Source organism: Symphalangus syndactylus, chromosome X (assembly GCF_028878055.3).
Source record: "Symphalangus syndactylus isolate Jambi chromosome X, NHGRI_mSymSyn1-v2.1_pri, whole genome shotgun sequence".
In the NCBI taxonomy this organism is placed as follows: Eukaryota; Metazoa; Chordata; class Mammalia; order Primates; family Hylobatidae; genus Symphalangus; species Symphalangus syndactylus.
Window position 1 is genome coordinate 136,010,727 of NC_072447.2, and position 15,064 is coordinate 136,025,790.

Genomic DNA, 15,064 nt, shown 5'->3' on the forward strand with positions numbered 1-15,064 from the left:
GATTTTTGTGAGTTTGGCTTTTAATAAGTTCACAAAGGCAAGGCATACATTAATATGAAAAACGCAAAAATGCAATCAAAACCTTTTACAAAATAAGCAATTTAAATATACAACCAAGGTAGTGTATGTAGTACAGTAGTGGTTCTCAAACTGTATCAAGCATCACAGTCTCCATCAGATTGCTATCCCTTACCCCAGGTTTCTGAATCAGTAGGTCTACAGTGGAACCCAAGATTTTGCATTTCAAATGAGTACCCCCATGCTCCTGGTGCTGCTAGTTTAAGGAGCATTCTTTTTAAACCACTGCATTAGAACATGGAAAGAGGCAGGAAGATTGCTTGAGGCCAGGAGTTCAAGTCCAGCCTGGGCAGCATAGTGAGACCCTGTCTCTACCAAAAGCAAAAAAAAAAAATATCTAGACCTAGTGGCACACACCTATAGTCCCATCTCAAGCAAGAAGAGAAGTCCCTCTCTTTTCAGGAGGCTGAGAGAGAATCGCTTGATGCCAGGAGTTTGAGGCTGCAGTGAGTTATTATTGAGGGACCACACTCTAGCCAGGATGACAGAGCGAGACCCTGACTATATTAAAATGAAGAAGAACATGAAAAACACAATTTCAGTCTTGTAGGAGAGAAGGATGCTCATCAGCCAGACCTATGGGATTGAGGTGTCTGCGTCAGGGTTAGGGTGATTTCCCCAGTAAGTGTTTCTGTTTGACCTTTGGTCCTAGACTAATTGCATTTTCATCTTTGGATAAAGTTTAGAGTTTTCCTTCCATGGAGGAAGTGGTATCGAGTGAGACAGTCAAGCAGATCTGTACAAGGAGGAGTATGTTCCTCTTATTCCTTCTGAAGGGTCTCCTTTACCTCCTTGCTATTAAGCTGGGTATTCTCTTCTCTTTTCAACATCTCTTCAAAGATCTCATTACGCATGTAAAAGAAGATGTACCCAGTGCAACGCCTATCCTCCTGCATCTGGGCCTCCTGGATACCTAACACCTGCATATCATTGTAAGTGAACCAGATCTGTTTCTCAAAGTCATAGGCATCACAGATATAATGGCCTGACTTTAGAGTCTTCCCAAGATGGCTGACAACACTAATGAGCCGGTAGGTATGATCTCCCTTATCGTCATTTCTTTTTGTTACCTTGGCTTTAGATTTTATCTTATCTAAAATGTCTTTGTTTCTTGGGTTCTTATTGGAACCCAATGCAAGTAGGGAATTCCTGTTAGACTTCTGGAGATTTAATTTTGTAGATCTTAGGAGGTTCTTTGTGTGCCCCTGGGCACCTGGCTTTGGAAAGCTTCGAGGTAGTGCCTGCTGAGGAGCTTGTTCACAGATTCTCATACCATCACACTGCTGAGTCTGTTCAGACACTTTTTGGAATCTTTCTGGAATTCTGATGTTTTTATCTTCATACAAATCTTTAGTAGGATTGATAATGCTATCAAAAGCTACATACTTACTGGTTTTCACATATTTCTTTCGTTTTGGATTTTCAGGCACTGTTTGAAAGTGAACTTCTGTGAGACGGGTGCCTGGGCTGCTGGCGGGTTTACCTCCAGCTTTGTGGAACTGACAAAGTGAGGTATCTTCCAGATATGCCATTAAGTGAGCTAACAGTTCTTTTTCAATGAATGTTCGATCTCCTGAGTATACAGATTCTGGCTCATTTGGTTTAGAATTTTTTCCAAGGTAGTTTTGCTGCTGTCTTCTGCTTGCCCCTTTAAAGACTGTCTGGCCTTTTTTTTGTTCAGACTCCTTATCTGATCCAATGTGTAGAGCCAGGATATCTTTGGATTCCTTTGTTGAAGGCCATGATACGCTGATGCTTCTAGAAGTCATCTTTCGAATAACTTTTAATAATTGGAAATCTGTAATTTCTCCATCCTCACTCAAGGGAAGAGGTGGTCTGGTGCCTTCACTGCAATGAGAAGACACCTTTAAATATTTGGAAATGATGACTTCCTGGTCATTCTTCTTTAATGAACAAAACTCATTCAAGCTATAGCGTTTGAGGTGAACAATAAGGATTCTAGGTAGCCTACTGAATGAGTGCACTCCAACAGAAGTCTTGTGCTTACATTTTGCACATTTATACTCAAGCTCTTCTCCTCCAAAAAAAAGATCAAAAGTAGACTGAATAGATGAAGGATGTGTTTTTATTCTTTGGGGAAGGTTGATGGAGAGGTAATTACTCAGTTCTGTCTTGAGAATAACCTGACCACAAGCTTTACAAGCAGTGGAGTGCAACAACTCTAACTCAAAATTAGTAATGACAGGGCAAGAAAACCCACTGGTGTCAGGATCATCAGCAACAACCTGTTTAGGAAAATTACCTTCCCCAAATTCACTTTTAGGCTTCCAAATTGTGTTGAGTTTTTCCATGTTATCTTTCAGCTGATCTAAACAGTGAGCTAAAAACTCATCGGCATCGTTCTGTGCATTGCCATGGAATATCTCTGCAACTGCTGAAATGGCCTTTTTAATATTCAAGAGTAACATCTCCTTGATTTCTATATTATAGGTATCTTTAAAAAAAAGTAGCCATGCCAAGCACATGGTAAGAGCATTAAGGGGAATTTTACCCCATGGGAAACTCTGATTAAGTAAATCATCAGCAAATGATGGGATTGAAAGTAGAGACTGTAACACTGCATGCATATAACAGGCGTTTCCCAAATTGGGGAGGCCGTGGCATATTTTCTCTGGAAATAATTCAAAAAATAGTTTTAATTTATCCACTTTGTGTAACCGTCACTACACCCTGGTTGTAACAGAAATGCCATAACCATCTTCTCAGTGAGAGCTTGGAGAAGTCCAATATCTAGGTAAGGATTTCTAGTAGCGTTCATGATGCATGAAGATTCACATTCCAATTTCTTATTCTCTTCTAACTCTTTTAACTTCAATTGTTTGTCTCGATTATAGCTTACACACCTCAAACGATCTGCTTTGGATTTCTTGTATTCTACAGAATTATTTTCTTTCAAGAATTCCTCATTCATCTCTGAGCTAGATGAGAGCATTCTTTTCCTCTTCTTGTGCTGATTTTCTGATAACTCTCTGCAAGTAAGTGTTGATGATTTTGATGTAAGCAAAGGCATCCTCTGAAGGACACTTGTCCCGCTTCCTTTTGCTATGTGAAAAGATTTGCTACTTGATTTCTCATCAACTTTGTGGAATGAAGTTTTGTTGATTTCCTTCTGTGCTGTTGTGCTAGAAAAGACACTCCCACCCTTACCAGGTCTCATAGGTGGCTGAACCTCATTTTGATGAACTCTGTCCAGGAATATCTTCAATTGTTCAGCATCTGTGGAGGATAATCCTTCAATAAACAAGACATTATTATTTTGTAAAGTTAAATGCAGGTGATTTTGGTTTCCTCTATAGGATCTAAGGACTACATTTTGAATATTATCACTTAGCCGACAAGTGTTACATTTTCCATTTTTGAAATACAGCACCAGTCTATCTTTCTTCTTTCCTTCTGTTGCTTCAATGAATACTTCTTTTGACTTAGACATCCCAGTCTTGCAGTTCCCTATTTGGACAAAACCACGTAGGAATAGGGCAGCCATGTTTTCTTTACAAATAAAATATACGTATCTCCGATTATTGATAATCTTGAAGTTCCAATCTGTTTTGCAAGTTCAGCTGTGAAGACAACACCAAAGAAATGGTTCATTAGTTCTCTACACAGAATGATCCTATTTCTAGTATTGGTTTTATACTAGAGTCTAGTTCAGGTTCTAGATATCCAGCTCTTCAGTAACGAGACCAATACGTTTTGAGAGCCTTCCATGGCTGCATGAAGGAAGAGTCTTGATTCCCAAGACAAGAACACTATGGGAAAAGTCAGGAAACATTCTTAACTATTACAGAAATTCTTTGCTTCAACAAAACTCAAACTCTACACTCATACACTACATGTAGTTTCCACCAAAATACTGGACTCCATTCTGATTAATTTCCCAACTTCAGTCGAAATCATGAAACACTTGGAAGACTTTCAGTACATAACTGAAAAAGTATACTCAATAGAGTCTCAAGTGCATGCATAAAATATGCTAATCTTCCTGTCACAGAACGACCCCATGGGGCAACTACAATAAGTGAATGAGAAAGTGAAGGCACTATGTGGCCCTCAACTCAGTAACAGATGAATTGTTCCTTGATGTCTAGAGGATCTCATAGATGGGCCACTCAAATCAGTCTACCTCCCTCCAAATCTAGCTATGTTCCTATATTTCACTTGGCACTGGGGAACATCATTACATTCTACTTGCTCATTCAACAAAAGTTTAAGAATAACAACTTCTTACCCACTAGATATAGGCTAGTGAGGCTCCTGCAGGCAACTCTGGCCATAAAGCCCACTTAACCAGAGCTAGCTCCCTGTATTCAAAACCAGTGAGGAAGAATTAGATGTACTTAATCACTGAAAATCAGAATCTCTGAACAACTCTGGAGCCAATGTGAATTACTGAATAAGTTAGCAGACAGCACTACAAATGTTTGCATCAGAAAGTATACATCCAAGCATTATTTGGAAGCTGTTTCCTCCTCAGTAGTTAAATATTCTTCCTGAATCTTCTCTATGCTATTAACTTGCTTAAGCAAACCCCATCTTTATGAATAATACTGAAGGAAACTTCTGCTCAGTCCCTGTTCAAATTATCAAAATCTTAAAATTGGTGAAACATAAATTAATGAGATTTTTGTTTTTTAAAGTATTTAATCTATCAACCTATGTTCAGCGAAGTAGAGATGGCATCCATCCATATACAAAAGTGCATATGCATCCAAGTAAGAGAATGGTTATATTTTTCATGGTAGAAATGGGGCCATAAAAACATTCAAGCACAGCACAAAAATCTCTGGATTATTTCTATTTCACTGTGCTACTATAGATGCTAAGTAAGGATTTAAATTATTTCCTCTCCACAGAAAAGGCAGTCTTAATTGTTCCTTTGTATTTCAACAACTTGAGAGAACCTGCAACCATAGAACCACTCGCAGCCTATTTTAAAATTTTGCACCCAGCTCATCTGTATTTATCAAAAATTATTATCTTCTTTCTATTGGTAGATGAAATAATCTAAGATCCTCTTGACATTTCTTCTCTCTGCCCTCAAAAATACAGTTAAGAGACATTCCTTTCTCACAGTCCATCCTGACTACATTTCATTCCAGATGAAAAGAGGCTTATTTGAACCCACTGAGCATGGAAAGTAAAGATTAAGAACCATCTTGATGATGTACAAGCTGAGTGGTCTAACCACTGCCTACATCCCTAGGACATCTGAAGCTTAAATCCTGTTCTTCATTCTGCCTTGATTGCTTGCTTTGAGAGTATTTTATTTTATTTTATTTTATTTTATTATTATTATACTTTAAGTTTTAGGGTACATGTGCACAATGTGCAGGTTTGTTACATATGTATACATGTGCCATGTTGGTGTGCTGCACCCATTAACTCGTCATTCACATTAGGTATATCATCTAATGCTGTCACTCCCCCCTCCCCCAACCCCACAACAGTCACCGGAGTGTGATGTTCCCCTTCCTGTGTCCATGTGTTCTCATTGTTCAATTCCCACCTATGAGTGAGAACATGTGGTGTTTGGTTTTTTGTCCTTGAGATAGTTTACTGAGAATGATGGTTTCCAGTTTCATCCATGTCCCTACAAAGGACATGAACTCATCCTTTTTTATGGCTGCATAGTATTCCATGGTGTATATGTGCCACATTTTCTTAATCCAGTCTATCGTTGTTGGATATTTTGGTTGGTTCCAAGTCTTTGCTATTGTGAATAGTGCCGCAATAAACATACGTGTGCATGTGTCTTTATAGCAGCATGATTTATAGTCCTTTGGGTATATACCCAGTAATGGGATGGCTGGGTCAAATGGTATTTCTAGTTCTAGATCCCTGAGGAATCGCCACACGGACTTCCACAATGGTTGAACTAGTTTACAGTCCCACCAACAGTGTAAAGGTGTTCCTATTTCTCCATATCCTCTCCAGCACCTGTTGCTTCCTGACTTTTTAATGATCGCCATTCTAACTGGTGTGAGATGGTATCTCATTGTGGTTTTGATTTGCATTTCTCTGATGGCCAGTGATGATGAGCATTTTTTCATGTGTTTTTTGGCTGCATAAATGTCTTCTTTTGAGAAGTGTCTGTTCATGTCCTTCACCCACTTTTTGACGGGGTTGTTTGTTTTCTTCTTGTAAATTTGTTTGAGTTCATTGTAGATTCTGGATATTAGCCCTTTGTCAGATGAGTAGGTTGCAAAAATTTTCTCCCATTCTGTAGGTTGCCTGTTCACTCTGTTGGTAGTTTCTTTTGCTGTGCAGAAGCTCTTTAGTTTAATTAGATCCCATTTGTCAATTTTGGCTTTTGTTGCCATTGCTTTTGGTGTTTTAGACATGAAGTCCTCGCCCATGCCTATGTCCTGAATGGTATTCCCTAGGTTTTCTTCTAGGGTTTTTATGGTTTTAGGTCTAACCTGTAAGTCTTTAATCCATCTTGAATTAATTTTTGTATAAGGTGTAAGGAAGGGATCCAGTTTCAGCCTTCTACATATGGCTAGCCAGTTTTCCCAGCACCATTTATTAAATAGGGAATCCTTATCCCATTGCTTGTTTTTGTCAGGTTTGTCAAAGATCAGATAGTTGTAGATATGCGGCATCATTTCTGAGGGCTCTGTTCTGTTCCATTGATCTATGTCTCTGTTTTGGTACCAGTACCATGCTGTTTTGGTTACTGTAGCCTTGTAGTATAGTTTAAAGTCAGGTAGTGTGATGCCTCCAGCTTTGTTCTTTTGGCTTAGGATTGACGTGGCAATGCGGGCTCTTTTTTGGTTCCATATGAACTTTAAAGTAGTTTTTTCCAATTCTGTGAAGAAAGTCATTGGTAGCTTGATGGGGATGGCATTGAACCTATAAATTACCTTGGGCAGTATGGCCATTTTCAAGATATTGATTCCTCCAACCCATGAGCATGGAGTGTTCTTCCATTTGTTTGTATCCTCTTTTATTTCATTGAGCAGTGGTTTGTAGTTCTCCTTGAAGAGGTCCTTCACGTCCCTTGTAAGTTGGATTCCTAGGTATTTTATTCTCTTTGAAGCAATTGTGAATGGGAGTTCACTCATGATTTGGCTCTCTGTTTGTCTGTGATTGGTGTACAAGAATGCTTGTGATTTTTGTACATTGATTTTGTATCCTGACACTTTGCTGAAGTTGCTTATCAGCTTAAGGAGATTTTGGGCTGAGACAATGGGGTTTTCTAGATATACAATCATGTCATCTGCAAACAGGGACAATTTGACTTCCTCTTTTCCTAATTGAATACCCTTTATTTCCTTCTCCTGCCTCATTGCCCTGGCCAGAACTTCCAGCACTATGTTGAATAGGAGTGGTGAGAGAGGGCATCCCTGTCTTGTGCCAGTTTTCAAAGGGAATGCTTCCAGTTTTTGCCCATTCAGTATGATATTGGCTGTGGGTTTGTCATAGATAGCTCTTATTATTTTGAGATACGTCCCATCAATACCTAATTTATTGAGAGTTTTTAGCATGAAGGGCTGTTGAATTTTGTCAAAGGCCTTTTCTGCATCTATTGAGATAATCATGTGGTTTTTGTCGTTGGTTCTGTTTATATGCTGGATTACATTTATTGATTTGCATATGTTGAACCAGCCTTGCATCCCAGGGATGAAGCCCACTTGATCATGGTGGATAAGCTTTTTGATGTGCTGCTGGATTCGGTTTGCCAGTATTTTATTGAGGATTTTTGCATCAATGTTCATCAAGGATATTGGTCTGAAATTCTCTTTTTTGGTTGTGCCTCTGCCAGGCTTTGGTATCCCACTTTAGGAGGCAGTCTGCCCGTTCTCAGATCTCCAGCTGCGTGCTAGGAGAACCACTACTCTCTTCAGAGCTGTCAGACAGGGACATTTAAGTCTGCAGAGGTTACTGCCGACTTTTTGTTTGTCTGTGCCCTGCCCCCAGAGGTGGAGCCTACAGAGGCAGGCAGGCCTCCTTGAGCTGTGGTGGGCTCCACCCAGTTCGAGCTTCCTGGCTGCTTTGTTTACCTAAGCAAGCCTGGGCAATGGTGGGCGCCCCTCCCCCAGCCTCGCTGCCACCTTGCAGTTTGATCTCAGACTGCTGTGCTAGCAATCAGCGAGACTCCATGGGCGTAGGACCCTCTGAGCCAGGTGCAAGACACAATCTCCTGGTGTGTCATTTTCTAAGCCTGTTGGAAAAGCGCAGTATTAGGGTGGGAGTGACCTGATTTTCCAGGTGCTGTCTGTCACCCCTTTCTTTGACTAGGAAAGGGAACTCCCTGACCCCTTGCGCTTCCCGAGTGAGACAATGCCTCGCCCTGCTTTGGCTCAGCTAGCGCACGGTGCGCTAAACCGACTGTCCTGCACCCACTGTTTGGCACTCTCTAGTGAGATGAACCCGGTACCTCAGATGAAAATGCAGAAATCACCCGTCTTCTGCGTCACTCACACTGGGAGCTGTAGACCGGAGCTGTTCCTATTCAGCCATCTTGGCTCCACCCGCTTTGAGAGTATTTTAAACTAAAATGTATTGTTTCTCCAAGACTCCATTGAAGAGCACTATGTGACTATTCCATACAGCCTAGAATAAACTTCAGCATTCCTCCTCCCTTCTCACCCCCACACCAGATTCAAAACGTATAGATGACAGGTGTGTTCAAAAGTTATGAAAGCCAACATGCATTTCTCTCATTTTACCTACAAACTCAATCCATTCAATTTGACTGATCTACTAGTGCAACACTTCAGACTCAAAGGATAGCCAGACACTCACAAAACTGTACCACTTCTGTCAGATTTGGAGGCATGACCTATGGTGCCAAGCAGCTGGTTGTCCAGTTAAAAAAAAAACCCTAATAGAAATGTCTGCTCCATTATTAATTTACTAATTCACTCTACATTGATCTTCACGGTCACTGAGACAGTTGCTGAGCATCTACTCTATGCTGCCTGCGTATTATGATTTGCTGAGTATCTGCTCAATGTTAGGTATTGCAGCCGGTGCTCTCAGGGACACAATGGATGTGAGGATTCACTGTACCTAAATGATTTAGACTCTAAACATCACTGTGTAATCGTCACAATAAAAGAGGGGACTCCTGTAATTTAATGAAGGTTTGTGTTGCTTTTGGAGTATTTACCCTCTGTATCCTCCATTTATATCTCACACCACTCAGGCTTTCATTATTTCAAGAGGTAGAAGAACTTGAAGACAAATCCGTATACACCTTTCAAATCTGAATTTGCATTTCTCAATCCCAAAGTGTACATTACAAAAGAGTAATAAAAATAAGAAAACGAGACAAAAATTATTTTCCTTCAAGTATTTTGGTGAAATGGATGATGCTTTAAGAAGAGAACCATTTGTTTTGAAAAGTTTAGAGGGAGCTATGGCCTGGAGGCAGATTAATAAACTCTAGAAGGGTCGTTAGGCTCAATGACTATGAGAAACTAACATTTCTATGTCAGTTCTCCTCTGCTGACATGAGTAGAAACTGTCATCAATTATATAAAATCGAGTATGTGTTTATCTTACTGAATAGGTTAAGGTCAAGATATATGGTAGTGCAATACAGGTGGTGTGTGTTTTAATTATCATTTTTTCACAACTTCATGAAAACACGTGAAGAGAACAAAGATATACTGAGAAATCCTGCTAAGTTACCTAAGCAAATCTCACGGAATACAAATGAAGTATCCATGAGGTGGTGTGCCAACCCATGAATTCAGTAAGTGGAAAGACAGAGCCAGGTAATGACTATATGAGTTTCTAACCATTTCTGGGTATCACCAATAATCCCAAGCAAGAGTTTTGAAAAGCAAAACAACTTCAACTCACATTTATTTTAAACTACACTTAGCTTAGTGATCTTGGATAAGCCAATTCCTCTATTAGGGCCCATTAAACAAATCGGGAAATGATCACAAAACTCTCTTTGAGGACTCCATTCTGTGAGACTATACTTCTAAGTGCAAAATACTTACACTAGATTTCCCAAGACAGGCCAAATAAAAGATACTTTCGCCAACAGTTAGATGGTGTGCACTAAATCTGGACTTGCACACCAGGGGCACAATACAAAAAAATATGGGAGGATGGGTAGGGAAGGGATATTCTAGGTTTGGCAATTGGGAATAGAAGATATTCAAAAGCCAGCAAGCATCCAGTCATTCATTAAATAAATATGTATGGGGTCCTAGAAAGCATTACATTAAGCTCTAGGTATAGAAGAATGAAAAAACCCCACAAAATCCATGCTCTCGAAAAATTTTAATTCTAGCAGGGTGATAGAAAATACAGTACATACACACAAAATATGGAGAACACCAGATGGTGGCAATTGCTAAAGAAAACAAAGTTAGAGGAGGCTGGGTGCAGTGGCTCATGCCTGTAATCCCAGAATTTGGGGAGGCTGAGGCAGATGGATCACCTCAGGTCAGGAGTTTGAGACCAGCCTGGCCAACATGGCGAAACCCTGTCTCTACTAAAAATACAAAAATTAGCCAGGCATGGTGGCATGTGCCTGTAGTCCCAGCTACTTGGGAGGCTGAGGCAGGAGAATCACTTGAACCTGGGAAGCGGAGGTTGCAGTGTGCCGAGATCATGCCACTGCACTCTAGCCTGGGCAACACAGCAAAACTGTGTCTCAAAAAAAAAAAAAAAAAAAAAAAACCAACCAACCAACCAAACAAACAAAAACCCAAAGTTAGAGGAACTGAATTTGTCAGTGGTGATGGGGATGTGCTGCCTTATATAGGGGGTTCTGGGAAGGCCTAACACGTGATGACAATATGCAGCAGGGTGTTGAAGGAAGTGAACAAATACCTAAATGTAGGGTGCCCCAGGCAGGAGGAAGAGTAAACGAAAAGGCCCTCAGGTGGGAATGGACTTGGCATGTTGGAAACAGAAAACAGGCCAGTGTGGCTGGAGCATGGTAAAAGATTTGAAGAGAAAGAAGTTGTGGAAGTTTTGTAAAAGAGCGGGAGACTGAATGGACTAGTAACCTTGCTGAGCAGCACGAAGGGCTGACTTAGGCTAGTAGTCATATATTTACAGCAAGACCAATCTGCATATTTTTTCTCCAGCCACGTTTAGCTGTCTAGTTGCCATGGTACAGGTGTGTAATAGGCAGAGCCTTGAATTTAACTTGCTGGAAATTTTGCCATTTATAAGTAACCAAGTAAGAGGAAAATGGGAGCTGAGAGAGGAAAATGGGAGTGTAGAGAAAAAAATGATTGTAAGTACGGACCCAGAAAGGGTGGAATGGAACAATGAACAGAAACACATGAAAAGGCCTAAATGTCATAAAATACTACGGAGTAGGGGAGAAGCATCAGGGGAGTAGGTGTCCAGCTCTCATTTCAGCAGCTATAATTCCATCCCCTGATTCTAAGCAGCTGTCAACTGCTTGCAGACTTTCTTCTCCTATTCTCCTCCCACCTTCCTTTCTGTTCTTCTATTCATTCTCATCCCGGATCCAAAGCTGGAAGTAACTAATGGAAATGGAAGTGGAGAGTTGAATGTTAGGGGCATGTAGACTGGGTTAGAGGCAGACATGATCAGATGCAGGGAGTCGGGGACAGCAGGCAGAAGGGGAAAGGAAATCCTCCCCTCCCTTTTTTTTACCCTCCCAAGTTTGGGTTAAAGGTCAACACATCAAGAGACACACTGCCTCTAGAGCATTAGCAATTAAATCCTGTTATTATGTTTGGTCCCAGCTTCAGTGTGCATGGCTTTTCAAAATGATTGGATCAGGGCAGACTTTCTTTTTCTTTCTCTAGTTTAAAGGTGCATTTCTGTACTCAACAAACGTCCGAGTCATTGTGTTGCAGAGAAATGCCATTATTTTGTCCCTTGACATACACTGCACATAAATCTCTCCATAGGAGGCCCTGACCAAAATGGGAAGAATTCTCCAGACTAGCAAATTGTTCCCATGAACTATTCAAGTTTGAACCCTTTCTGAGGGACAGATTTGGCAGAGCATTTCTTTTCATTCTTTTAAAATTATGCTAGTGCTAGTAATACCACATAGTTGATTAGGAAAACAGAATGCAAAGATTATTTTCCAAACTTTAAATATGAATTCATTAAGAAAGAGTGCTCTTTCATGAGAAAGTATGTATTTGTTACACTGAAATAATGATAAATGAGGTTTTCTTGAAATTAATCCTTCTTCTCCTGTTGGAATCTTCCTAGTATTTTGCAGCCCTTTCTGCTAACTATTGTAATTCATTTGTTTATTCACTCACTAACCAAAATATGTTGATACCTGGTCAACTATGGACATTAACTATGGTCCATATCCAAACATGAAGCAGTAAAATATTCCTGACCTCAGGTTTTAAGATAAATACAAACAATGGCCGTAAAAGGGAAAATGTCTTAATTAAGAAAGTAAAATTCAGTTTGTGTTACCTAAAAGCCCATGTATTTTCTGCTATCTTAGCTTTTTGTAGCATTTCCTCTCTGCCTGGAATTGTCTAATAATTCCCTTACTTTTGTCTTAGTTCTACCCTTCTTAATTTTTAAAGACCCAGTTCAAGTCACACTTTATTTCGATGATTCCCAGGTTTGAGTTTTCCTGCCTGAGAATTCACCAATCATTCACTTTTTGTAAGACTGTTACTTTGCCTGTGATACCCTGCAATGCTGCTCCATATTACCCGACCATAAAGTTAATAGCTATCAGAGGATGAATTTATTTTCAGTGTGTGTGTGCAGCCAAATTTTCCTTTGCTGAGAGAAACCATAAAGTTGGACAAGTAGGACTCTTTGAAGGGTTAGGACCAAAGAATCTTAACTTTCCTGAGGAAAACAGCATCTAAAGTTTTAAAATAAGGGCTGACGGGTCAGAAAAAGATGAAATTAATGGGCTAGAACTGTTATGGGAACATCAAGCTGACTATGACATGAAGGCAAGGTTAAATAAGACAGGAGACTAAATAGATGTACACTTCTATCAAATTTTAAATGCATCCACACTTTAATGAAGCAATTATTCTATTAAGTTTGTGTCCTACATAGTTGAAAACTATAAATCTTTCTAACAATCAGTATCTTTGATCATTTTTAAAGGACCTGTAAGATGAGACTTTTCTTCTTGTCTCATGATACTGGCAAAGATGCAAAACTGAGTAACAAGAACTATAATACACTGCACAAGAATTACCATACATGTGAAGAATATAGTTATCAAAGATTATTTAAAGAAGGCTGGGCATGGTGACTCATGCCTGTAATCCCAGCACTTTGGGAGACAGAGGTGGGAGGATCTCTTGAGCTCAGGAGTTCAAGACTACAGTAAGCTGTGATAGTGCCAGCCTGGCAATAGAGCAAGACCATGTCTCTTACAAAAAAAAAATTATTTTTTTTTAAAGTAAGGAGATTCATTTTTTTTAAGTAAGGAGATTCATTAATAGAGAACACTGTGGCATTTCCCCAATTCCCATGTCCAAGTCAAGTAGGGGAAGGGGTACTAAAATTGGAAAATCATTTACAAAAGATTTCAGACTGTATCTTACACCCTGGCTGGATACTCACTGAGAAGCCAAAATCTGTAAATTACACTGATAGTAGAGTGTGAGAGTCATGGGAAAATCTGACATCTTTACTCTGGAGTTAGAGGGGCAAAAACACTGGTGCCTGACTGAAACTGGTTAAGTCATGATACTGAAAGAATCCCACATGACATGGCAAAAGGAGGCAAAAGTGAAAGCAAGTTCTACTCCCTTCTATTTGGAGAAGAAATGGTACAAGATTCTATGTACTAAGTGAGATAACTGGATTACAAGAAAATCATCCAAAGGAATTATTTGCTGGAAAAACGTGATCCTGCAAGAAAGAGGCTCTTTTGGACACACTGCAGGAGAGCAGAAAATAAGGGGGAAATCACAAAAGATTAGCTGGAGACCTCAGTTTATCAAAGAATGGTACTAAGTGTTGGTCCTAAGGGGAAGAGTTTCCGAAGAATTTGGTAATGCCTCCCATGAGAGAACCAGCTTTTAGAGCCCATTATGACAGAAAACATTGGGGAGTTAAAATCACAAACACACATGATGCTAAATAAAAATGTTTTGTCAATATTTTCTTCATCTATGGAGACTAATTTAGCCAACATCCCACCAGCCTCCTTTATTATTATTATTTTTTTTCTGTCTCATCTGGTTGGAGAATCAACTTGCATTTCTTAGGCTTTTTCTCTCATTTCCTTTCTTTCTCTTGTCTTTTCCAAATGAGACATCCAAATCTTACAGACCTTTTAGGCAAATATCCACAATAATGGATCAGCAGGTAAAGAGTAGAAACAAGAGGTAAAGCAATTCTGTCCCAAAGTAGAGGAGAATCACAGCAGAACAGAAATCATCAAATGATTCCAGCTTTAAAGTACCAGTTGAGGCTGGGTGCGGTGGCTCACGCCTGTAATCCCAGCACTTTGGGAGGCCAAGGCAGGTGGATCACTCGAGCCCAAGAGTTTGAGACCAGCCTGGGCAACATGGTAAGACCCCATCTCTACAAAAAATACAAAAATGTGGGCCGAGACAGGAGGATTGCTTGAACCAGGAGGTGGAGGCTACAGTGAGCTGTGATCATGCCATTGCACTCCAGCCTGGGTGACAGAGCAAGACCCTCTAAAAAAAAATAAATAAATAAATATATATATATATATATATATACCAGTTGAAGAAGCTCTTTTTTTAAGGTTTTCTTTTTTCTTTAAATTCTGGGATACATGTGCTGAATGTGCAGGTTTGTTACATAGGTATACATGTGCCATGGTCGTTTGCTACACCTATGAACCCGTCATCTAGGTTTTAAGCTCCATATGCATTAGGTATTTCTCCTAATGCTCTTCCTCCCCTTTCCCCCCACCCACCAGCAGGCCCTGGTGTGTGATGTTCCTCTCCCTGTGTCCATGTGTTCTCATTGTTCAGCTCCCACTTATGAGTGAGAATATGTGGTGTTTGGTTTTCTGTTCCTGTTAGTTTGC

At 40.0% G+C, this 15,064-nt stretch overlaps 1 protein-coding gene across 1 annotated transcript; it reads right to left on the minus strand.

Annotated features, from left to right (window-relative positions):
• Window positions 1-839: 839 nt before the first annotated feature.
• On the minus strand, window positions 840-3,583 carry USP26 (ubiquitin specific peptidase 26). The gene is given in 2 exon segments (XM_055267603.1): window positions 840-2,743; window positions 2,746-3,583. Coding segments are annotated over 2 exon segments (2,742 nt in total).
• Window positions 3,584-15,064: the final 11,481 nt, after the last annotated feature.